The 26,255-nt window shown below is 30.4% G+C and overlaps 1 protein-coding gene across 1 annotated transcript; it reads right to left on the reverse strand.

Moving 5' to 3' along the window:
• Positions 1 to 22,581: 22,581 nt before the first annotated feature.
• LOC117178542 lies at positions 22,582 to 26,048 on the reverse strand. The gene is made up of 2 exons (XM_033369970.1): positions 25,575 to 26,048; positions 22,582 to 22,650 (listed from the first exon to the last, which is right to left on the reverse strand). The coding sequence occupies exons 1-2, from the start codon at positions 26,046 to 26,048 to the stop codon at positions 22,582 to 22,584; spliced, it is 543 nt and encodes a 180-aa protein (XP_033225861.1).
• Positions 26,049 to 26,255: the final 207 nt, after the last annotated feature.

Raw genomic sequence — 26,255 nt, forward strand, 5'->3', positions numbered from 1 at the left:
CGAATTTTGTAGAAAATTCCTTTTTTTTTGGTTAAAAATTAAACAACTAGGTTCTAAGGTTTAACTACTTTCTGAAACATAGAAAAATTTCTTTCTTTCTTAAAATGTTAACTTTTTGGTAGATAATTCTTGAATATTATTAAAAATTCGCCTGTTTTCGCAGTAAATTAATATTCCTGTTTAAAAATTCTTTCTTTTTAGTTCAGAATTCAAGTTTTTGTTTCAGAATTTTTGGATTTTGTTGACAAAATTTTGTTAATGTAGCAAATTAAACTTTTTGTTTAAACATTCACCTTTTTAGTTGAAAATTCAACTGTTTAGTTGAAAATTCTTCTTTTTTAATCGTAAATTAATTTTTTGTTTGAAAATACATTTTTGAAGCTACAAATTCAACTTTTTGGTTGAAAATTCTTGAATTTTGTTGAAAATTCGTTTTTTCTTTGCTTAAAAATTAAACAACTACTTTCTAAAGTTTAAAGACTTTCTTGAAAATAAAAAAAAAACAAATTGATTTCTTGCTCAAAAATTAACTTTTCGGTGCAAAATTCTTAATTTTTATTGAGCATTCTTTTTTTTCCGTGGCAAATTAATCTTTTGGTTTGAAAATTCATCTTTTTTAGTTGAAACTTTGAATTTTTGGTTCGGTATTCTTAAATCTTTGTTAAAAAATTGGTTTTTGCTTGTAGAAAATTTAACTTTTTTAATAAAATATACTTTTTTAGTTGAAAATTCTACTGTTTGGTTGAGAATTCCTGAATTTGGTTAAACATTCGTTTTTTTAATCAAACCACAAAGTTTTGAAGTTAAAATGCAATCTTAAAAAATAACAATGATAATTATCTTCTTTTCTTTTTTTAATTTACCTTTTGTTTTGAGAATTCATGAATTCTTTAAAAAATTCTTATTTTTTGTGAATAAAATAATCTTTTTGTTAAAAAATTTAAGTTTTTGGTAGATCAAATTTTCAAATTTTCTTCAATTTTGTTAAGAAAAATTTTTTTTCGGTAGAAAAGTAATCTTTTTCTTTCAAAGTTCATGTTTTTTGTTAGAAATTAAACTATGCTTTGAAATTAAACTACTTTAATTATAATCTACAACTAAGATTTAAAGTTGACCTATTTTTTCAAAAATGCATTTTGTTTTTGGAAGATATCAAATTTTAGGAAAAATGCATCTTTTCGGTTGAAAATTAAACTGTCGCTTTAAAAAAAATTTTTTTTGTTAAAAAATTAGTTTGGTATTTGAAAATTCATCTATTCGATTATTGGTCGAAAATAGTTCTTTTCAATTGAAAATTTAACACGTTGTGAAAATTGACATATTTTGTTAAAAAGTAGTTTTTTTTATTGAAAATAAATTTAGTTTATTTGAAAGTTCAGTTTTTGTATTGAGAGTTTTTATATTTTTTAGGAAATTCGTCTTGTTTGGTATGAAATTAACTTTTTATCAAAAATTCAATAATAATCGGATTGGCTATCTCATAAGATTCTATTAATCTTATTTGAACACTTGCAAGTCGCTATAAACATACGAAAAATCAACATAAACATAAAATCGGGTTTTAACGAACAGCTATGTTCGCCCGGAATTATTAAGAAAGTCGGATCCGAACTTTAAGTGAGTAGAGGAATGCACATGAGTGGCAGTAGAGCCCGAGCTCGGATTAGGATTAACGACACTATTGAGAGCGGCATTATTAAGAAGGTGGACTGTATTTCGCAATTGAAAAAAAAAATTACTCGTAATGTCTATGCGGTTGCGCGAGTTTATTATAAATGATAGTTTTATCTAGTTTCTAGCGATTTATAATATTTTTGATGTAGAAATCCTAGGCAAATTAAACAACAAGGTATTCTTGAATATATAAGTACGATGGAAAATTAAGTTTTAGACAATTATTTTTCTAATGTTTCTCTAAAGTCTATGCTTTTAAATAATAATACAGAAGAAAATCTTTTCATATTCTTTTACTTAAAATGCAGTCGATATTTTTGTAAACTTAATATGAGCACTTTATTAAATTCAATTTAAATCATTTTATTCCAAATCCGAAAAAAGAAAGTTCCAAGTTTTTTGCTATTTATTTATTTTATTTTCACAGCTGCCGGTGTTGAATTGAAGTTTCCCATGTAAAATGCATGGGGATAAATCACTTTTTTGAGTTTCTAGAGTGATGTTGTTGGGTTTTAAAAAATGTAACAGGAAAGTATGGGGCCGATAGAGAATTATTTTACGAAGAATTTCATGTATCAGACAATGGATTTGACATTACTAACACACCCCCACGAGTACCTGAAAGCTACCTTCAAAACCAAATTGTCAATTCTTCATGAAATTCAGACGTTTCCAGACCCCCTGAATCCGAAAATCAGGTTTTTACGATAACGTCTGTCTGTCTGTCCGTCCGGGCGTCCGTCCGTAAACACGATAACTCTCGAAAAAATGAACGGATCAAATTCATCTTTGGCACATTTTTTGAAGGTCTTAAAAGAAAGGAAGTGTTCGTTAACCAGCCATTTTTGATGAAAATTCAAAAAGTGAGCGAAAATCAAAATTTTAAGCCAAAAAACGCACGATATGGAAAAAAGACAAGAGAAGAAAAACATTACTTTTTGAAAGACCTAAAAGATTCTCATAATTTTTTTGAGCCACCATATTTTCTACTGCAGACTGCATTATATAATGTAGGGAGATTTTCCTTAAAATACTTTTTTTGAATTAAAAAAAAGTATTTTATTTTAGGTTGAAAATTTATTTTGTCAGGCTGATTCACGTATTTTTATTGAAAATTAATCTTTATCGTTGAAAATTTATATTTTTTGTCGAAAATTCGAAATTTTGTTTTAAACACTTTTTTATTCTTGAATATTTCGTCATTGTAGTTGACAGACTTCTGTATGTTTGGTTGAAAATCCAACTGTTTGGTTAAACATTAATGTATTTTGTTGCAAATTCGGATTTTTGGTATAAAATTAATATTTTTTAATCAGAAAATTCTGTGATTCGTTAAAATGCATATATTTTTGTAAACTTTTTTTTTAATTTAGATTTTTTTTTAATTCGTTTTTTTCTTAGGTTGCATAAATTTGTGAACTGAAAATATCAGTGTTCAATTTTTCTTTAAAAAATCAACTTTTTCAGTTGAAAATTCATGTATTTTGTTGAAATTTAATCTTTTTTGGTAAAGCATTAATCTTGATGGTTAACTTCACGGTTAACTTCGTGGTTAACTATTTATTGAAAATTCTTTTTTTTTGTGGGGTTAAACATAAACTTTTTAATTAAAACGATTACTGTTCCAGTTTTCGTTAAAAATTCATACTTTTCATTCAAAAAATCATCTATTATTTGGAAAATTCATCTTTTTTGGTTGAGTTTAAACTAAAATTTAAGACCCTATTTACAGTCCAATAATGTAATTGATGTGCAGAATTTCTAAAAATAAAACCAAGAATTTAACGATCAAAGTTGGACAACCATCATAAAATTTTCTTATTTGATTTCACTGGGCTGCGTGTATATATATTCGAGTATACATATCGCGGGCTGCGAGCGCGGCTAGCAAGTTTAAGCGCGCCTAGGGCGTGCGACTGTTGATTCTCGCGCTTGTGATTATGAATTCTCTTTTGTTAAAGCTCCTTTATCTTTAACTTCCATTGGTATTAAAAAATGTAATGTTTGGATTTTCCCTTATTTTGTATGCTGTCAAAATTTGAATTTTTGATTTACAAAGAAAATTCAAAAAGTTGTATTGATAATCTTCTAGGGTATCCAGAAATGAAACTTTTTCTGTTCTTGCCAATTTTTCATATCATCCATTATTTGGCTTAAAAGGTTCACTTTCGTGTGTTTTTTGGACTTTGTAAATACCATAACTCTAATAATTTTCTATTTTACGAAAAAAGTCATTAGGATCAATTGTTTTGAATTTATAGAAGTGTGGTCTCAAAAATATTCAAAATGCGCTCACTTATTTCATTTTTATCAAAAATGTCTGACGAACGAACTTGATATTTAGCTTAGAACACTAAAAGAGTGTACCAAAGGCCAATCTAATAGAATATTTTTTTCCAAACTTTATTTTGCTCACAGACAGACACACATGCAGACAGACACATTCATAAAAACCTGTTTTTCGGATTCAGGGGGTCTGAAAACGTGTACCTTTTGACCAAACCTGGGGGGGGGGGCGTCAAATTTTACAAAAGTCTAATAACTTCTCTGATGAGAATGTAAAAATGATTTATTTGTCATGAACAATTTTTTGATAGTTCTGTTTTAGTTTTAATTGTAAAAAAGTAGCATCGAAAACATAAGAAGTTAAATTTTTTGAAACCCCACACGTGAGACGAAAACGAAATTAAAAGACCAAAGTTGTAATACGATTGTGCCCACACAGCGCACAGAGTTTTTTTTAGTATTAATGTCCTTTTTCATGATTAAAACCAAAACTACGCATCCTATCAAAAAGTGGTTGATAACAAATTTGCAGATCTTTTTTAAATGCACACTCTTTCTGAATTCATCTTTTACCGTATTTTACATAGTTTGGCTGATAAATGTAATTTTTGGATTTTTCATTATTTTGTATGCTATCCAAATTTTAATTTTAGATTTTTCAAAAAAATTCAAAAAGTTGTTATGATAATCTTGCAGGCCATTTAAAATGCAACACTTTTCTTTCCTTGGTTTTTTTTCACTTCCTGCGTTATTTGGCTTAAAATTTTGATTTTCGTCTTTGTTTGGAATTTTGTAAATGCTATACTCTGGTTATTTTTGATTTTATGAAAAAAGTCCTTAGGATAAATTATTCGACTCTTTAAATACTATAAATAACCGTACAACATTTTTTTTTAATTTTGGAAGAAGTGGTCTCAAAAATATTCAAAATTCACCCACTTTTTGAATTTTGATCCAAAATGGCTTGCTAACAAAGCTGACCTTTAGTTTAGGACACTAAATGAGTGTACCAAAGGCTAATCTAATAGAATAATTTTTTCAAAAATTATCGAGTTCACAGACAGACACACATACGTACATACACACAGAAATACATAGAACCATACAGACAGACAAACATATAGACATATACATTTGTAAAAGCCTATTTTTTTGATTCGGGGGTCTCGAAACGTCGAAATTTGACAGAAACTGGGGTGATCCAATTTTACACAGATCTAATACCTTCTCTGATGAGAATGTAAAAATATGAAAAATATCCTGGAAAAAAAAAGAAAAAAAATGCCTTTTTTAAACAAAAATAAAAAAGAGGACAGAAAAATAAGAAGGCTGCCAACCAAATCCCCTTTCTTCTCTTTTTATTTCTTTCGTCTTTTTTATTTCTATTTTTTATACCCTTATTAAGGCAAAAGAAAACTAATTCGAAAAGACGAGAATAGTAACGAAACCCCGATGGTCCCTCCCTGAAACTGAAAAATCAAGCAAAAGTAAAAATTGGTTCCCTTCCCATTTTTTTTCTTTTTTATTTTTGTTGAAAAAAAATTTCCTTTTTTTCGTAGGGAAAGTTGTATCTTTTTTCAAATTTCAATGGAAACATTTTATGATAGTTGTACAATTGTTTTTGTTGAATTCTGGATTTTATTTTCAGCAATTCTACACATTGACATTTTGGAGTTAAAATTTGATCTTTTTGATTTAAAAATTCATATATTTTGTTGAAACTTCACCTTTTTGGTTGAGCGTTATCACTTGTTTTTAATTCAATCCGAAAGCAAACGTTTTAAAGACTCAGGAAAGTGAAAAACTGGGCAAGTAAAATTTAAGGAAACTTAAGGAATTCGGAAGTGCGTGTTTTGTTAAAACCCTATTTTTTAAATAACGCGTTTTGTTCTTAAATATCCCACCACTCTCCATTGTCTTACAGTAATAATTTTCACCAACAAAATCGTTCACGGCACAAAATAATTCATTTGGCTTAATGTTATCCGCATAGTCAGCTCCCAGAACCAGTCAAACTAATTCCCCGGAGCATTTAATTCTGTGAAAGAAAACAGAAATTTGTCACTTGAAAAAATTAAAAATCGATTACGAAATTAAATTCTAAGTAAATATGAACAAAAATACTAAAAATGAAACAATAAAAAAATTTTTCTGGTTTCATGTTCCTCCCAATCATAAAGGTATGACTAAAAAAGGTAATCTGTTTGCAAAAAAGAAGCAAAATTTTTAACAAAATTATCAAATTTCCAATTAAAAAAGTAATTTGCAATCAAAAATGGAAGGGTGAAATTTTCAGCAAAAAAAACTGAATTTCCAAAAATATATACAGTTTGCGACATAACAAGTGAATTTTCAACTAAAAAAAAATTAAAAATTTGCAACCAAAAATAGAAGAGTTAAATTTTCTTTTTAAAAAATGAATTAAAAAAAAAGTTTATTAATAAAATAGTTAAATCTTCAGATATAAAAATGACTTTTCAACTAAAGTAATAAATCTTCAATCCAAACTATTACTCTTGAACAGAACAGTACCAGAAAAGATGAATTTTTAACGAAATATTGAATAAATGATATTTCAAGCAAAACACATTTTATAATAAATAAAAAACAGTGGAATTTAAAAATAGAAGACAAATCTGAAATAAAAAAATCGATTTTTTTAGTTCAAAAATTGATTTTGAATACAAAGAGACAACAAAATTTCAACAACAAAAATGAACGAAATTTTCAAGTGTCCGTTAAGCCCACTTCTATTTAGAATTCTTCTGGCTGATATATAGGAGAAGTTGGAATGGAAAGGGAAAGGAGGCAACTTCAGAAAAAGGCAAATTGTATTCACTAGCATATGCAAATGACATAGCGGTAGTAGAGGATACTATCAAAGAGGTACGAAACTGTTGACGAGAATGTTCGAAGAATATGTGAAAGAAAAGGCTTTAACAGTGAATGTAAACTACACCAAGATGATGTGTTTCAGAAATAAAAGGGGTATATAAATAAAATAATGGAAGATAAATAGCGTGGTTGTGGAGCTAGTTGATGAGTTTTGCTTTTAAGGATTTTAGTTCGAATCAAGAGGAGAAAGCAAGCTGTAAGTGAGAAAGGGATTCGAATGCGCGAATACACTAATGGGGCAAGTATGGGCTATAGGAAAAATAAGGTTCAAGGGCAACTGAGAGGTAATAGTGTGATTTGATGTATTAGTATGATCAGTGTTAAACTGTGGATGGAAAGTTTGGTGATGAAAAGAACACAAGAGAGTTGAATGTTTGCATGAAAGAATTTTAAGTTGGATTATGGGAGTGAGTTGGAGCTCCCCAGGTTATATGCTGATGGAAGAGAGATGACGAGAAAAAATGGTAGACGGACAAGTGAAACGAGCCTGGAACTTTAAAGAGGAACTCAGAAAGGGAGAGGGAAGAAAAATTCTGTAAGCGTGTGCGCGCGAGGTTATGGATAAAGAGAGGACGGTAACGTGGGGTGCTCAGAATTGGAGGAAGAACAATATGAAATAACATGTAAATGTGGTATACAAGTTAGAGGTAGAAAGTGTAAGGAAATAGAGAAAGAGAAGAAGTCATGGTAAGGCGAGGAGAAATGGGACAATATCGCAGATTCAAGGTACAACAGCTGGTATAGAATGGTTAAGATGCAGGGGGTACCAGAGTACCTGAAAAATATTTAATAGGAGAGCAAATGGAGTAGAGTAGTGAAATTCAGAATGGGAGAGAGTGTAAGAGCGTGCAGGTATTGGATAAATAAAGAAGAAAATCATTGCAGAGTATGTAGGTATGAGCAGAAACATGATTGCATGTGTTTGAGAGGTGTAAGGAATTAAAAGGAGAGTGGAGAGTACAGAAGAGAGAATTAAATGGATTATGATTGAAAATTGTCAGGGGAAGAATGACTAAAAAATGTAGAAGATCTTGAGAGAGAAAGAGAGAGAGAGCTGACTCCGCACGATAGGAAAAGAAGCCCAGAAATGCCTCCGAAAGAAGGAAAGTGACGAAGTAGTGTTGCGGACTAGAGTCAAAATTTGAAATTGATAATGGTAAGAGGAGATGGAAGACTAGGGCAAAGTCGCAAGCGTTTAAAAGTAAAAATAATAATTTAAGACGATATATAGCGAATAGTTTGTAAGATAGTTTAATGCCCGTAGGTGAGAATACGTATAACGGTTATCTAAATACTCCCAAGCCCGTGAAAGGGAGATAGTCTAAACATATAAAGAAGAAGAAGAATGAAATTTTCATCAAAAGGAATGAATCTGAGAATAAAGTTTGATGCAGAATAAGTTGCAAATATTATAGTGTTCATGATAAATTAAATTTCTACCTTATTTTGCAATACCTGAATTAGCAATCCGAGCCCGAGGTACATAAATAAATGTGATATACATTTGATATAATAATGCTGCATAATGTAGAAAAGTTCGGATTTCGGACAAAATCGAGTGCGAAGCAAAAGATGCGTGATGAGAATGGGTTCGTTAAAGCTAATGGAGCTTCAACAAACGAGAATTCACAATCACCAAATTACGTTATATTTACTAATTCTATTTGTTTTTGGGAAAATATAAATCAAGAGATAAAAATAGGTAGTGCAAATATAAAAAACTATGGTTTGTTGTAGCTTTCTAACTAAAATAACAAAGTGATATATTTTTCTTAAATCGGCTTATACAGATCTCTTAAGAATTCAATTAGCTTTAATTTGTAACAAGAAACTTTAAAACTGTTTAAAAAATAAGACTTCTCGAACTGCTTGGACCTGTACCCTTCATAAGTATAAATAAATTTAAAAAATTATTATTATTTACAAGAATTAATTTAAATCGATTATGTCTTTATTCAGCAATATACACCAAGAAAATACTACATAATTAACATGCATTTGTTGTAAATCTTGTGTATAGATTGATCTGAATTCAATTAAGGATGATGATGTAACGGCCTAAGTTCAGCTCCAAGAACTCCTGTCTCCATATTAAAGTACGTGATAAAGGTTACATCACCAACAGTAGCTAAGATGGATTCAAGACCATGTTGATTTTCTGGTCTTCTATGTACATTTTCAGGTATGAGGCTAATATCTTCCGGGCGTTCTGTAACAGGATCTATCTTTACCTTATAAGCTCTACCCCAATGAACGATGAACAATTTGGATGGACTGGGTTCTGGATCAAGTGGACGAGCTTGAAAATAAATATTTGTCAATGTCATCGTATATTATATCACAAATAGGATTAGGAACTTTTGTACGAGGGGAGTGATGTACGATATTGTATTAAAAACTACCATGTTATGAGAAGAGCCCCCTGAAAAGTTAGCATTAGATAGTCCTTTAACGAAATTATGCGAACAATACCTATGAAGTGAATATTTTTTTATAATAGTGATAACCACTGCCCGAAGATTCTTCTGTTATCCTTTGTTTTCTTCTATTGTAAAATTTCTCAAATGCAAGCTCACTAATTCTATTTTTGTAGATGAAAAGGTACGATTAGTGTGGGAGTTATCTGTTTGGGCTGTGATTGGTAATTTCGTATGGCGCAAAATTTTCAAAGTCGTTCGGAGGCGTTATTGGGTCATAATATGTTAGTTTCAAATAACAAAATTAAAAATCTATCTTAACATTAAAATCTTAATTGAGTCAACTATTTAGTTAGTAAAATATGGTGTTGCTATTTTATCAGTTGAAACGGTTATTTTATTAGTTCGTACAACAATTCTATTAGTTGCAGTGACTATTCAGTTAATACCAGCAACTAAGTGAGTGGTTGTCCTGACTAACAAATGGACATTAAAATATCTCATAAAACCGAATAGTTGGCCCAACTAACAATTTTTTTCAGTGTAGAGTGTTAAAAAAAGATAGCAGAAATTTTTTTCATACCAGATGGCATTAACCCCCCCCCCCCCCCCGCCTTTTTGATTTCCAATACGGAAAAAGTGAAAATGTCAATTTTGAATAAACGAACCTTATGAGCAAGTACTTCTCGTTTTTTTTTTTAAATAGAAGTTATTTCTATTGGTCTAGTGAAATATTTGTCAGAATTGGTCAATTCGTTTCCAATCATTCAAACAAATTTCATTTGTTGAAATAATTTTTTCTAACATTCGTTTTCCGAATAAAAATTATTGATATTGTTCAAGTGGATTATTCATCAACATTGGTTAAATAATGTTTAACTATGTAAACAAATTCTGTTTCTTTTAGGAATGTTTTTTTTCTATAAATTCATCAAACTGGCAGTTTATTATCGATAGGTAACATAAATGTATTATTAAATATTTTCCAATTGTTCAAATAATAAATAGATCATCAAATGCTAAGACCGAGTCAGAAATATTTGAAAAATGTAGTTTTCAACAGTCGCAATGATATTAACAGCGAAAAAGAGAAATTTATAAATTTTGTAAAACAAATCCTTTAAACCAATTAAATGTTATGGAAATTACACAATCGTTAATTGCTTAAACAATAACGAAGTATTTGAAAATAAATTTGAGTCGCGGATAATAAACCACCTGTTCGACTAGTTTTTTCGATAAAACATTTTTCAATCAAATGAGATTCATTTGATTAATTAAATATTTTTTGGCCAATTTTAATTAAAATTCGAAAGAAAATTATCCCAACATATTCTTTTTGTTGGAATAATTGATAATTAAATAACCAATGCTAGTAAATATTCTACTAGACCAACAGTAATCATTTTTATAAAAAAAAAACGATTTTTCGAAAAAGATTATTTAAGCAAATGAAATTTATTTAAATGATTGAAAATGGATTAGATAATGTTCATAAATGTTCTATTAGAAAAATAGAAATAATCTTTAGTAAAAGAAAAGACAATAAAAACAATTCATGAACAATTGACATTTGTACTTTCAAGGCTAGTTTTGAACAACCGGCAAATGTTAAAATCTAAACTAAAAAAACAAAATAGGTAATCACAATTATTCAAGAAATAAATAAATTTCAATAAAATAGTTAAATTTTGGAATAAAAGCTATTTTTATAAACGAAAAGGAAAAATTTGAATTTCCAGGTAAAAAAATTTATTTTTCACCAAAAAAGGAGAATTTTAAACCAAAGAGAGAAATTTTGTACTAAAATGGTGAATATTTAACTATATTGCTGAAATTATCAATCACAAATATGCATTTTCAAACGAAAAGATTTTTTTTTAAATAAAAAGAATAATGATCTACTAAAAAGAGACAATTTTTCAACAATATACATTAATTTTCGATCGAAGAGAGGAATTTTCAACTGAGAAAAGCCAATTTTTAACATAATAGTAGAATTTTGAACAAAAAAAATGTAAATTCTTAAAAAAACTGATGAATTTTAAACTAAAATTACTAATATATAACTGCAATGCCGAAATGATTAACTAGAAAGATGAATTTTCAATCGAAGAGATCTTTTTCAAACAAAAGTATTAAATATATAACAAGAAATTAGGATTTTACAACAAAATAGATCATTTTTCTACAAGATCTTTAATCTAAAACCGAAAAGATAAAGTTTTATCTGAATAGTTAATTTTTGAACGAAAAAAAAATATATAATTTATTTTCAACTAAACTGACAAAACTGAAGAAACCTACTTTCGAGAAAGTAACTCAGGTAATAATTTTGTAAAATTATGTACATTTCTTGTCCAAGATGTTATTTTCTTAATTTTTGGTATTCATTATTTTTCTATGAAAGCTAACAAGCTTCCAAGTATTGTTTAAATTTAGTTTCAACTGCTTAAATAATAATTATTTGTTTAAAAATTTTATATTGTTGAGTAAATCGTAGAAAGGTACCATTTTTCGGTGTAAATGATATACATAATGAACCTTAAGAATAATACATTTTGCTTAACATATTTTGCATTTGTTTAAATAATCTATAGTTATGTCATTTCTTAATAACTACTTCACCTTTTTAGTTGAAAAACTGTTCACTATACGCCAGAAATGTCAGGATCTGCCTCTGTTGGTTTGATTTTTTAAAAAATTGGTAAAATTATAATGTTATATAAAAGAAATTTCTGACTCAAAGTATTTTTGATAATTTTAAAAATTGCGGAAGTTATGTCATGCTGAATTTTTTGGTTACATTTTTTTTATTATTAATATTTTTCTGAACAACAATTAGATTTTGATATAAATCGAACACATTAGAAGTAAAATGATTTATTTTAAGAATACAATACAAACAAACTTAAAAATAAAAATTTGAACCCAATAGTTTGGGACTCAATAGAGTCTAAATTATTATTTTTTTTAAAAAGGCTCTCTTACAAGAAATCATTTTACCCATATTTCAGAAAAGTCAAGAGGAGAGAAGTTCACGAAATATAGAATCAAAATGTGCTTAGGACTGTTTTCGGACTAAACTAAAAAAAAGCTTTTTTGATTGTATTATATTCTTCAGATATATCATTTGAACTCTAATGTGTCCAATTTTGATCAAAATCCAAGTGTGGTTCCATGAAATATTAATAATGCAAAAAACCTGACCCCGAAATTCAACATGACGCAACTTCTGCAATTAAAATTTTTTTTTTAAATTCTTTTGTCACGAAATTTTTTTCATACACCATTATAATTTCACTAGATTTTAACAAAATCGAATTACCAGTGGCAGATCCTGATAATTCTGACGTATATTGATTCCAGGCTGAAATTGATTTGAAACTTTCAAAATTTAGTTGAAAATTAATGTATTTTGTTAAAATTAATCTTTTTCGGTTGAAAATTTATCTCTGTGATTGAAAATAATTTCTTTTAATTAAATACTAGTTTTTCAACTGAAAATTAAGCTATTGTCTTTTTTGTTGAAAATTTATCTTTTTTATAGAAATGTATAAATTCCGGTTGAAATTCATCGGTTGAAATTATGTCTTTTCTTTGTAAAAAATTTAACTTTTTTTATAGAAATTTATTCTTTTATTTCATTTCCTAAAAAAATTCAATCACTGGGTTTAAAAGTAAATTCTTTGATTAAAAATGTAACAATCTATTGAAAATTTGTATAAAAATTCGTTTATTTTCTTAAAATAATCTTTTTTGGTAGAAAACTATTAATTTTGTTTAAAAATTTATCTTTTTGTTTGAAAATAATGTTGCTTGTTGAGAATTAATTCTTCAATTGGAAATTTAACTAATCCCTTTTCAGTAACTTTATGTTTTTTACAGAAATTTAATCTTTTGCTTGCTATTTTATCAATTGAACATTTAACTACTTTGCCGAAAATTCTTTTTGTTGAAAAATTCAACTAATTATTTTAAATTTTTTTTCAAATTAAAGATTCATCAGTATAGTAAAAAATTTATTTCTTTGGGTTATAATTAAATTTTGGTAGAAAATTTGTTTTAAATGCCAGTATAACTATTAAATTTTGTGTTGAAAATTTGCTCTTCAAGGTAAAAAATTATTTTTTTAAATATAAACATTGCATATTGGTTTAAAATTTTTACTTCTTTCAGTTAAAAAGTTCACGGCCTTTTTTGATGATTTGCCTATTTGGTTGAACGCTAACTTCTGTTTTTTCTTTTTTGAAATTGAACCTGAAAGATAAATTTATAGCCTTAAGGAAAAATAAGAATTTTGTTAGGTAAAAGTTCAGAAAGTTTGTTCATTTCTAAACTGGTACTTTTGAGCAACCCTGTTTTTTTAATAACGCGCCAAACCTTAATTGTATCAGGCGTATAGAAAATTAGAAGGCAGTTTTTAAAATTGAGATGAAGGATGCAAGAACTAGAGAAGCGCTCAAAATCGCGTAGAAGTATTGTCCAGCCAGGAAAATCTATCGATGACAAAAAAGTGACCAAAACGTGAAACGAAATATACATTCGTATTCAGCTTGACGCGGCCGACTTATTTTTTTCTGTAAACTTTTTCATTGGGTAATTATTACTCAAAATAAACAATAAAAACTCACAAAACTTTCCGATCAAAAATCGATGTTTTGTAAGATACAACTCGCGATTATTCGGCCGTTTGCTGATAAAAATACTAGAAATTTGTATGGTTTATACGCAATATATAAGCAATAACTTTATATAACGCATTTTGTTTAAAAAGCTAATATATATATTTTTATTTAATAGCAAATTGATTCCGAACGAAAACCACGTTTCGCCAACTTCGACCAGTTGGGAGGTCATCGAAAAAATGCTAGTTGAAGTAACTTATCGGGAAAAAGTTGTTCAATAGACTTTGAAAAAGTTTTTCTGGACATTTGAAGAATGTCGGTCGAAAATTGTGGAAATTGCAGCGAGTTCAAGTTAACACACGATTTCGCTGGATATTTTGATGCTCTTTGCCCCACTGGTCACAGTTGGCAAAACGTGGTTTTCGTTCGGAATCAATATGCTGAAAAATAATAAAAAATATATTAGCTTTTTAACCAAAGTGCGTTATTTCAAGTCATCGCTCATATATTAAGAATACGCCATACAAATTTCAAACATTTCTATCAACAAACGGCTGAATAATCGCGAGTTGTTTTTTACAAAACATCGATTTTTGATCAGAAAATTTTATAAATTTGTATTGTTTATCTTTAGTAATAATTATCCGAAGAAAAAGTTTCATAAGAAAAATTTGTCGACCGCTTCAAGCTGAATACGAATATATATTTTGTGTCACGTTTTGGCAATTTTTTCTTTATCGATAGATTTTCCCGTCTGGACAATACTTCTACGCGGTTTCGAGTGCTTGTCGAGTTGTTGCATCCGTCATGTCAATTCATCCATTAGTTCCTACATACGTGACGTGGGACGAAGAAATCAGACTTTGGCCCAAAAATTAGTTTACGAGAAAAAGCACATCAAGCTAAAAGGAAGACGAACAGATGTAGTGATATGGACATCATATTCGATAGGTGTATTCTATATTATTCAGCATTAATAAAAAGCGAAAAATCTATTTTTCGCTCTTAGTTTATTCGTTCCATGTCACAGTTACCAAAAATTATTTCTGACATTTATTAACCATTGGGATTTGGTGCTCGGACGCCGAAAAGTTTTTTATCTGGTGTGTAATATCCCACAATTTTGTGTCCTCCTACATCAATCAGTTTGATGAAAAAAGTGTTTACGGTAACATGGAGTGGATCTGGAGCATAATTATCATTATAGTCAGCTCTTAAAACCGTTCTTCTATCGCGACGATTGAGCCACAACTTAATGAGATAGTCATTAAAACGGACTTCTCTATGCGGTGGGCCCCAAGTATCTGGTCCGCCTGGTGGGTTATGCACTAGTGTTGGCGTTAACTCGTCTGGATCTCTTACGCCAATTCCCGAAGCATTCAATGCTGTAAGAAGAAAACACAGATTATTTTAAAATGTACTATGTCTAGTCTTCCGGGAAAAATGTGGGAGTTGGACAAAGGGATGGACTAATTCTTCCGAAAATTCGAGACGACTAGCCAAGTTTACGAAAAGTAATGAAGTAGCAATCCCGCATTTCAGGACCACAAGACGCTTCGCACAGAATTGGTCTCACAATGAGAATTTCATCGAATTTTCAATCTCACATTTATTCCTATAAACGTAGTTGCAGATCTAGGCATCTATGGGAATGTATCATTCTGAGACTGAATTTTAGCTTATGTTGAGAGTTGTGGAGTGCTAAACCGCGCTGTCAGCCATCTGAACACCTGTCAAAGCAATTATTCGCTTACACTAAATAATTGTTAAAAAGCAAACTAATTGGAATAATATTCACCTAATTTTCAGATTTTTTTAATTCAACAGTGCGTACTAGTCACTTTGAATGAAATTATAACATCTTAATGCAACTTCCGAATGTTAGGTTAGTCATGGCCGTCAATATTTAATCTGAAGCCGGGATTTATAGAAAAAGTCACGACCATCTACATATACAATTAGGTATTTTACTTCAACTACCAGCTAACTGCAATTCGTTGAATGCAGAAAATCTAGAGAAAACGTCTTCAAACGCACAGGCATCAATTTTGGATGCAGATAGTCACGACTTTACTTTTACATCATGGCTTTGGTAGTTTCAGGCCTCCAGTCCATGCACCTAAACGACCTGATCTCGCAACGGTCGGAGTGAGGCGTTCACCAATCAGAAACGTTTTGTGGAAACAGTGTCATTCTCACGCCCTACTAAGCCGAACTCAGCCGAAGTGTTTGAAATTTTAAGTTGGCGCCAAAATAAGTTCCATTTATTTCCAAAGTTGTCAAACAGATGAACCAGAATTACCGGAACACCAACCACAGAGCACCTTCGGCAAGATGAAAAAGTGTCTCCTTGTCGAAGCTGCTCTGCGGTTGGTGTTCCGGTCATTTCGGGTTACGCTCATTCTGGTTCATTTATTTGACAACTTTGGAAATGAGCGGAACGCCTTTTAGCGCGAACTTACAAATTTTGAACACTTCGGCTGAGTTTGGCTTAGTTTGGCGCAAGAATGACACTATTTCCGTGGAACGTTTCTGATTGGTCAGCGCCTCATTCCGGCCATTCTGAGATTCGGCCGTTCTCATGCATGGACTGGAGGCTTGAATGACATGTCAGTTTTCACTAACCTAAGGTTTGGAAAATATACTTCGCCAAGTACAATTTTTATTTCAAGACACTAATACTCACTGGTAAATGAGAGGACATTAAAAGTTAGGTAGTTATTATTATAAATTACCTGCTTATCAACACCTTTTTTACCCAAAGAACGCCCAACAAAATCATCTTGATAGGTGATCGATAGTTTGAAGAAAACACTTGAAGTTGCTCTAGATGAGAAAAAACAGTCTCGAAATTATGAACTTCTTCTAGATTCTCATAATGAATATGTGTGGCTCAAATTTATTGCAACTCAATTAAACATCGATTTTGGCGTATTTTGAAGGATCGGTGATGTTCTGTCCGTTAAAAAAGATTAGAAAATCATTTTAGAATTGAAGACTCAACAATTTTAAACTTAAGCATTTAAAAATATAATAATTCTGGATTTTTTGGATTTGTATTCCTCCCAGTATAGTTCCTTACCAAACTTATAATATAACAAAGTAACGTAACTTAGTTGCGATTTTTTCTGTAACTTGGAACGGAACCTTAATTCAAGTTACTTTTAAATTTTTAATTTTGTAGATTTGTGAATTTTTTTTTTTTGTAGAAAATTCAAGTATTCTGGTAGAAAAACTAACTACTATGTCCAGAATTAACTTCCTTGTTGGAAATATAACTCTTTTGTTGAAGATTTGTACGTTTGTTTTAGAAGTGGTAGAAAATTTGACGTTACAGTTACAAGTAACGTACCTGTAACTAGTTACTCAACAAAAAATAACTTACGCAATAGTGGTATTGAAAATGAGAGGGAAACAAAGGGGGGAGTGACGGGAAATAAGTAGTGAGAAAGTAGTGGAAATGAGAGGAAATGTGGGGAGAGAAAGTAGAGAAAATAGAGAAAGTTAGGGAGAGTAAGCCGAATCAAAGAGGGGGTAGTGAGGGAAAATGAACTCGCGAAGAGAGGAGAAACGAAAAGTAAAGTGTGGAGAAGAGAAATAGGAAATACAATTTTTTTGTTTTTTTATCAATCTACTTTTATCACTAAATGTTCTAAGCAGAATAAAAATATAAATAATAAAAACGTCAAGAAATTATGAAATAGGATACGAAACTTTTTTTTGTAGACGCATGTTGCCTACTAATACTTATTTCCAAATGCTTGAGTCAATATATAGAATTTCAACCTGAATAATCGCAAGCCAAAAAAAGGTTTTTAAATTTTGAAAGTCGAAAAATATTCAGTATTGAACAAAATTTGAGAAAAGCAGTAAGAAATTGAATGGAAAGTTAATGTAAGAAATTCAATTGAAAGTGCTAAAATTTGAACATTTATTTCATGAAATCCTGAGGAATAAAATAATATCTTTTGTCGAAGATATCAGAAGCATGAAAGAAAAAAGTTTAGGAATAAAAAATGACAAAACTTTAAAAAACAGAAGTCAGAGCGTTTCTGTGTCTACCAGATGTTAATTTAAAAGGGTTCAATAATTATATATTTTAAATTTTAGCTTAATAGAGAACAAATTGTAATGTTGTCAATATGTAATTTTTCATATTTATAAGTAGTTTTATATTATATTGAGTGATCTTACCACCAAACTGGAGAAAAAACGCGATTGTAAGTGGTAAAGTGTTGACAAGGGCCTTCATTTTTAAAGAAAGATTTAATAAATGGTGTCTCAGAAATTTATCAAATTTCCACTGCTATATATACTAATTACAATCTGATTAATCATGTTTATAAATACCCAAAATCAGTATCAGTGTCTGCTATCGTGGAAAAAACTTCCACGTAGATAAGAATTAAAATTAAAACACAATATAATAGAACCTTTTCTCTAGTCTAATTAAAATTTACACAGTTACATATCTCAAGTCAACATTAATATCAGTAAATCAACCTATGTTATAAAATCTATATTTGTCAAGTTCTTACACATGCTTTTATTTGAACGCATTCTCATATTTTTTTAATTCAGTAAATAATATTTTGTATAAAGCTTTCTAAATGTTGAAAACCTAAATTATTTAAAGCAGTTTTTGTGGAAAAAATTGGATGAAAAAAATTCCTTTGGTGATTTTGAGAATCAAAATAATATCAATAATGACGTCAAATTAAATGAAAATCATCATTTTTAATAATAAAATTTTTAAACTCACACAAAATATTAGTTTCAACAATGTTTTTTGCAATAATTGTTTCTGTGCTTTCGTTTGATTCTCATCAATTTTTATAAATTGTTTCATTTTAATAATTAATGGCTTGTTTTTCATGAAAGACATTCTCTACAACCAAAATGTTTCTTATTTTAAAAGAAAAATTTGGTTATGTCTGTAAATTTTCAAACAATTTTCAATTATTGCAATAATATAATTAATTTGTTTTAACAACAAATTAATCTTCGTGTTTGAAAATTTATCTTTTTTCCATAAAATGCAACAGGTTGGTTGCTAAAACGGATATTTTTTAGTTAAAAATTGAAGTGTTTAATTGAAAGGTCATTTATTTGGTTAAAAATTTATATTTTTTGTTAAAAATTAATTTTATTGTAGAAAATTAACTTTTTTTGTTAAAGATTCATCTTTTCTGGTATAAAAAGGATCTAATTGTCCAACAATTCATCTAATTTATTTTTAACAAAGATTCAACTATATTTTCAAAAATTGTTCAGTATGGATTGAAAATTGAGTAAGATGAAGTTACATCCCGAAATTTCACAATTACGATTTAACGTCTGAAACTAGGCGCAACCTACCTTATGCCACAAGAATCAGGTTAAGGCCACCAAATATAAACGAGTCCACTACCGATTTTTTTGAATTTAAACCTAACTATGATAACTTTGCTACTATTGAAAAGATAGAAACCACATGATACTTAAAGTTTTACCATGGAGGGATAAGAAATTAGAGAATGCCAATAAATTAGCATATACTTGGTGATTGCGAGACTTTAATTCCAGACTCTGCCAATACAAGATAAATATAATTATATCTTTGATCATACTGATGTTCAAGATCGTTTTCGCGATCTAGCAACATTCTAAATAAAAATTTCCGTTTGAATTCCACAATTAAAATTCCAAATTGCGTAAATAAACCATAACAGTGTGGAAATCCTGTATGAAAGGCAGAAAGAAAAGGAATTAAGTTACCTTTGTTAGAAATAACAACCCCTTTCAAAAGTACTAAATATTTAAATATTTAGAAAGTGCTGCTTTCTTGATTTTGAAAACTTCAATCCGTAGCCAACAATAAACTTGTCAAACCTTCAACTCGCTGTAACAGATGTAATGGGCCGATAAGGAACCAGGGCCTTCAAAAATAAATTGTCGTTCCTGGAAAATTTGAGCTTATGTCAACTTCAAAGTTCGAGACGAAAAGAAAACGACAGGTGTATAAAGTTAAAGAACTGTTCTTTATTATAAACGTAATAGATTGTCTATACAGTTTGTGGTATTCCGGTGTGTCCTTATATAGATTGGTTTTAATTGACTGTTCATGTGTCGTTGATTGAGTGGGGACACCCGCGTGATTTTATCAAGGAAAACTCAACCTGAGGGAAGCCTGACCAAAGCAAAAATATATCCAAGAACAATAGTTTTCGGCTTTTGGCAGTATTATTCATCATAACAAGCAATCCAAAGATCTCTCGTGGAGTAGCTATTCGCTTGTGATCGGTCAGGTATTAAATAAGTCTATAGAATCAGATCGAGTAATTCCATATTTTAATCGGATGATTGTTTGTAAGCGGATCATTCGTAGAGCAGTTATCAAAAACTGAATTTTATAAAATAATTTTATTAGAATGTGTGTATAGTGAGAATGCTGGAATAATTGTTAAACTAAAAGTAAATTGTATTACCCGATTCGGAGATTCTTTCGATCATCAGGCTATATAAAAAGAGAAATTTCCATGAGATCTTTTTATAATAAATTTTAATTTTTGTGACTTGAATTTTCGAAATTATTTGCTCGTAAAGGTTCTGGTAAAGAAATAAGATGTCAATTCCTCAGGCCCCACCCGGTAGGCAAAACCAGTCACCTCACAGATTCATCTATCAATATCAAATTTCTCAATTACTTAAAATCGGCATTTTTAACTAAACGCGACTTAAATTCTACAATTTCTCGAATTGATATGGCTATTTTATCAATTCTGTGACAGCCCGTACGATATTTACAGGGCCTTTCATAATGCACGGACTCTTGCATTCATATCTCGTCAGTGTAATGGTCTAAACTTTGCTGGCTTTTACCACTGAACAATGAAGGCAACTAATTGTTAGTGATGAATGCTCATATGCGGTCAGACATTTCACTTGTAATGTAACAAATATTAAATTGCCTAAAAAACACACGTAATAAAAGCACTATGGCAAATAAAAGATCACCGCTCATAGAAATGAAAAAATGGTGAACTTTCCGAATAATTCAATTTCATTTCTGGACAAAACCAATCAAAAATGCCTGACGGTCCCAATTAAATTCAATTCGCTGAGAATATTAATGGCACCTTTACTGATTCAATTATGATATCTATGATCGACTCTTTTGCCATGCAGCAGGGAGCAATGAATATGATCATTTATGATGGCAGAAACATGTCTGCCAAACACTTCAACCAAGATATCATATACGGTTAATCTTTCGTGCCTTTTTGTTGTGAAAAACAATACTTCTATGTAGTTTTAATCCAATTTAAAGATGCTGCAACAGATAACACTCACGGGAAGACCTTTGCAATAATCAATGATTTAATTAAACACCTGAAACAGCGCTCTGCGTTCTGAAAACTTATTATTTTCACCTACGCGAAATTTCAACTATTTGGATGAATAGAGAGAAAAATGTTAGCGAATTCTATGATTGACATTGATGTCTGGCTGCGTATCAAAACTAAGTCTCAAGACGAGCCTTGTCTTAGCTGGGATTATCGAAACTTTTTTGGCTCATAAATGAGATTAAAATTCATGACTGCAAAAAATTTTTAATTATTAGATTAGTTATTTTTAATTTAAAAATTCAGAATCGGTGGATCTGAAAGAGTTTAACCCTCAAAAATAAAAATTGTAACTTTCTAGAAGGATCTCCTGAGCCGTTAGAAATACGTAAAAACAAACCATTAACAAAGATTAGCTTTTATGACTGTTAGAATTACCCTTTTTGTTAGGGCAGGTATACGCTCGAAGTTATAAACCGCACGTGTTGGAGTCATAAAAATGCGACTGAAGAGATAAATTTATGTCTTCGTGACATAAAAACTTATCGTCAAGATATAAAATCTTGTCTCCAAGACATAAATTGAAGTCTGGCTCCGTCTCAAAACTGAGACATGATCAAGTCGAACTTTTCGACTTCATTATGTCTTGATTGGGGGCAATTCAAGTCGAGCTCTAGTCAAAGCATTTTTATTCGGGTGTGAACGATTTTTTAGTGAAACTTATTGATGTAGGAGACTACAAAATTTTGGGATATTTAGCACTAAATATAAAACTTTTTGGCGTCCGAGCACTAAACCCATGTGGTAAAGGAATGTTGGAAATGATTTTAGGTATATGTAGCGTGGAACGACTTCTTCCTTCCATTTTGATTTGCTTTTTGTCGAAAACTGGTTTTCAGGCTTCAGTTCAGTTTCTTCGCCCCAGTCGATGTACACATGTCTTAAGACGTGAATTTTAGGTCTTGAGAAGAAAACATAATTTTTTTTAAAGACAGTTATATGACCAAATTCAGGGCTTTCATATTTTTGAGGGTTAAAATTATTAACATTTTCTAGTTTTAATTTTTTGTCCGTTATACTCCGAGCTCTATAAACTATGGACCCCACCGGCAAGACCTGCAATTTCCAAGGATCAGCTATTTAGGCGGGGGCCAAACAGTTGACATCTTCTAGGGATTCAAATTGTACGGATGATAAAACTTATAATTTTATAATAAAGGATTCACTAATTTAAAATTCGAAATCTGTCAATTTAGATTTGTTATCCAAAGAACATAATTATTGCAATTAAACAAGATTAATAATGCATACAAAATTAATACCATGAAGATAAATAATATAAACATTCTGCCAAATTTAAAGCGGATTAGTGATGAGACTTGGAGGTCTCGAGAGCCTTTTGTTGTCGGTGTCCTTGAGTTCAGCCTGTAGAAGAAAAATTTCGACTTAAGACCAAAAATAAGGTCTCATTCGCAACCCGAGGCGAAACTTACAAGAACGTCTTGGATATATCTTGGCTATGTCTTGGATGAAAACTTAGTCAAGGCGAATTAATTTTACTTGGATTACTATTTATATTTTCAACAGATGGATATTCAACAACAAAATATTAATTTATATACAAAAGATAAATTTTCAACAAAAAAGGGAATAGTTAAACGTGGATGTAAAAATATCAATTATCAATCAAAAATAATTAGTTTCAATCAGAGAGATAAATTTTTTACCAAAAAGGTTGATTTTCTACAAAAATATGAATTTTAACCAAATACAAGAATTTTCAACAAAATTTGAAAATTTTAAAGAAATTTTCAATAAACAGTTACATTAAAAAAAGAAATTAATTTTCAACTAAATAGTTGAATTTTTACGAAAAGAAGATGAATTTCTAGCAAAATAGTTAAATTTTCGACCGATGAATTTTCAAAAAAATGGATGAATTTCTATGTATGAACAAAATACATGAATTGCAACCAAATTAAAATTTTGTAATGGAATTGCCTACAAAACAATGAAATTTCCTACCAAAAAGGCGAAGTACTCCACAAGACTATTACTTTTTTTACCAAAAAACATAAAAGTTAAGCAAAATAAGTTAAATTTCTAAGCAAATTATTAATTTTTAACTAAAATAGTGAATCTTGGACCAAAGAAATTAACATTAAAAAATTTTAAATCATGTAAGGTTTTCTATAAAATCTATAACGAAATGTTCGGAATTACTCTTAACTTTCGCTGATTGTGTCAAAAAATGGTAGCTTTTTATGTTTTAACCAAAAATAGAAATTTCGAAGCAAATTATAAATATTCAGACAATTGACATTGAGTTTGAAAAATACTTGCAAACTTTTAATTTATCGAATGAAAATAAAGAATGTTGGAAAATAAAAAAATATCATCTTCAACCTGAAATTGACATTATTTTACAAAATTATTACCTCACTTGAGTTACTTTTTTGTTTAAAAAAATGTTGCGCTCGGAAAATTCATCTTTTTGTTTAAAGGTTGTAGTATTTCAGATACATTTTCATAATATAAGTCAAAAATTAAAGTATTTTCTTGCAAATTTTCATCCTTTTTGGTTGATAATTAATCTCTTCGTTTGAAAAATAATATTACTTTTTGAAAATTCATCTTTTTGTTTCAAAATTTTACTATTCGATTTATATATTTGTTTAAATACTTAAAACTTATTTTAAAATGTTCATAGGTATTCCACTAGACAAATACAAATAATTTTTAGTACGGAAAAGCCAAGAAGAAATTGCTCAAAAAGTCTGTTTTATTAAATATTGACATTTTTACTTTTGAGGGTAGTTTTCAAGGCACGGCACCGAGGTGTGTGTGTTATTGATGTCAAACCTATATGCCTGATACATGAAATTTGTCAGTGGATAATAATCAAAATAAAAAAAAGATATTAAATTTCTTTTTTTCGTAATGGAAATATAATATGTGGGGGGGGGGGGTCGCTCTCTCTGCTATAATATAAATTTCCATGCATTTTTGGACCACTCTGGTGGACATCTTGTTAATGAATTGTCAAGTTTTGAATGTCGAGTGGAATTTTCAATTGTTTGTTCAAAATCGGCATGTTATGAGCCCATAACCACTTTTCAAATTTTACGCAATACGAGATTACCAATCAGAATCCAAACCGATGCCTCCCACATCATTCGTACGTTTTCATTCAAAATAATAGAATGTGTGAAACCTTTAGATATCTGCAAGCACGGCGCAAACTTTCATGATTAAAAATCTTCGCACCCTTGAAATCATGCAAAAAATAAGCAAACTATCACCCCTCAACATCATTGAAGAAGTTCAATAGGTATAAAAAGATTGACTAAACAAAAAATCAAAAGATAAATATGAGTTGGCATTTGAGAAATTTGACAAATGGAGAAAACAAAAGTACCTTCGTACAATAATCCTTATCATTCTCAAAAAACATTCACTTCTTAAGACGTTCACGCACCATTTCGGTAAATGGCTATTTTTAAAATTCACTTTTCAGGCCGTTCTTCTGAGAACATTGTGGTTTCGAATAAAATATCGTACATCACTCTTCGTGTAAATGAGTGCCCAACAAGTCCAATTCGCAAGATTTTAATTTATTTGATTTTACGGTTTTTCTCATTATGTTTCGAGGATTTTTATGAGGACGCCTCGGGAAGTGCACGGTACTCCACGACTAGCGACTGTAATTATAAGGAAATTGAACATTTAAGGAATGAATTCGCTTTGTTTTGTTTGCTTTTGTTATGTAACCAGCGCTTCGTCGCCGAATGCAAGGTACTTCGAGGGACATTTTGGATACCCGGGACTATAGAGGATGTTAAAAGAACCAGAGATGCACGACGAGGGCGAAATGTACAGTTTCAGGCCATTCAAATTCTCCCGCCGAAACACGGACTACTAACAACGCTTTAGCGAGTACGTCACCCTCAAGAAGACTTTTTTGAGATTCCGACTGGGTTTGAGAAATATTCCAGAGCGTTTTAAAAATTCCAAATTCGACTTCTCCACCTGGCGCAGAACTCTATAAGACTTCTTTTGAGAAGTTTTTATTCTTATATCCCCAGCATAACTAGTGGCAGCTCTTTAACCCAGGCCCGGACTACTACTATTGGGACTACTGGTACCAGATGAGATCTTTTTAAAACGTCAGGATGAATTTGGGCTCTAGGCTGCAACTACAGGGTGGTCCATTTAAAAATTGGAATTTGATTTTGCTATAAAACAAAAACGGGTCAATATTTTTCAATGGTTAAAGATTTATTTAAAAGGTATATTTATGAGATTTATTTATGAAAAATAATTTCGGTCAAATGTCCACCACGACTGACTTGGCAATAGCCCATTCGATCAACCCAATTTTTGAGTACATTTTCGATTGTCTCTGGCCTTATTTCAGCAATAGCGGCATGAATTTCGGTCTTGAGGTCTTGAATTGTTTCTGGATTGTTTGCATAAAATTTATCCTTCACCGCTCCCCACAGAAAATAGTCCAATGGTGTCAAATCGCAGCTCCGGGGAGGCCAATTCACATCACCATTTTTGCTGATTATTCGATTTTCGAAGATTGGACGCAGAATATCGATTGTGGCATGCGCTGTGTGGCACGTAGCGCCGTCTTGTTGAAACCAAATGTTGTTCATATCCATTCCGTCAATTTCAGTAAAAAACCAGTCAGTTGACATTGCCCGGTAGCGCTCACCATTGACGGTTACGGTGGCTCCTTCGTCATTTTCGAAGAAAAATGGGCCGATGATGCCACCAGACCAAAATCCGCACCAAACAGTGACTCGTTGTGGATGCATTGGCTTTTCTACGACGACATGTGGATTTTCCGTGCCCTAGATGCGACAATTTTGCTTGTTGACATAACCACCGAGGTGAAAATGTGCTTCGTCCGAAAAAATGAATTTTCGATAAAATTCATCATCTTCAATCAAACGATCTTCAGCCCAATTTGCGAACTGTAGACGGTTCGGATGATCAATAGGCTTTAACTGATGAACCAATTG

This window comes from Belonocnema kinseyi, chromosome 8 (assembly GCF_010883055.1).
Source record: "Belonocnema kinseyi isolate 2016_QV_RU_SX_M_011 chromosome 8, B_treatae_v1, whole genome shotgun sequence".
NCBI lineage: Eukaryota > Metazoa > Arthropoda > Insecta > Hymenoptera > Cynipidae > Belonocnema > Belonocnema kinseyi.

What these genes read in the sequence shown, in the direction of transcription:
- LOC117178542 (XM_033369970.1), bottom strand. Translation starts at nt 26,048, where the DNA reads ATGCATCCACAACGAGTCACTGTTTGGTGCGGATTTTGGTCTGGTGGC. An exon ending in ATCGAATGGGCTATTGCCAA is followed by an intron (nt 22,651 to 25,574) that starts GTCAGTCGTGGT and finishes TTTCTTCTACAG; the next exon opens with GCTGAACTCAAGGACACCGA.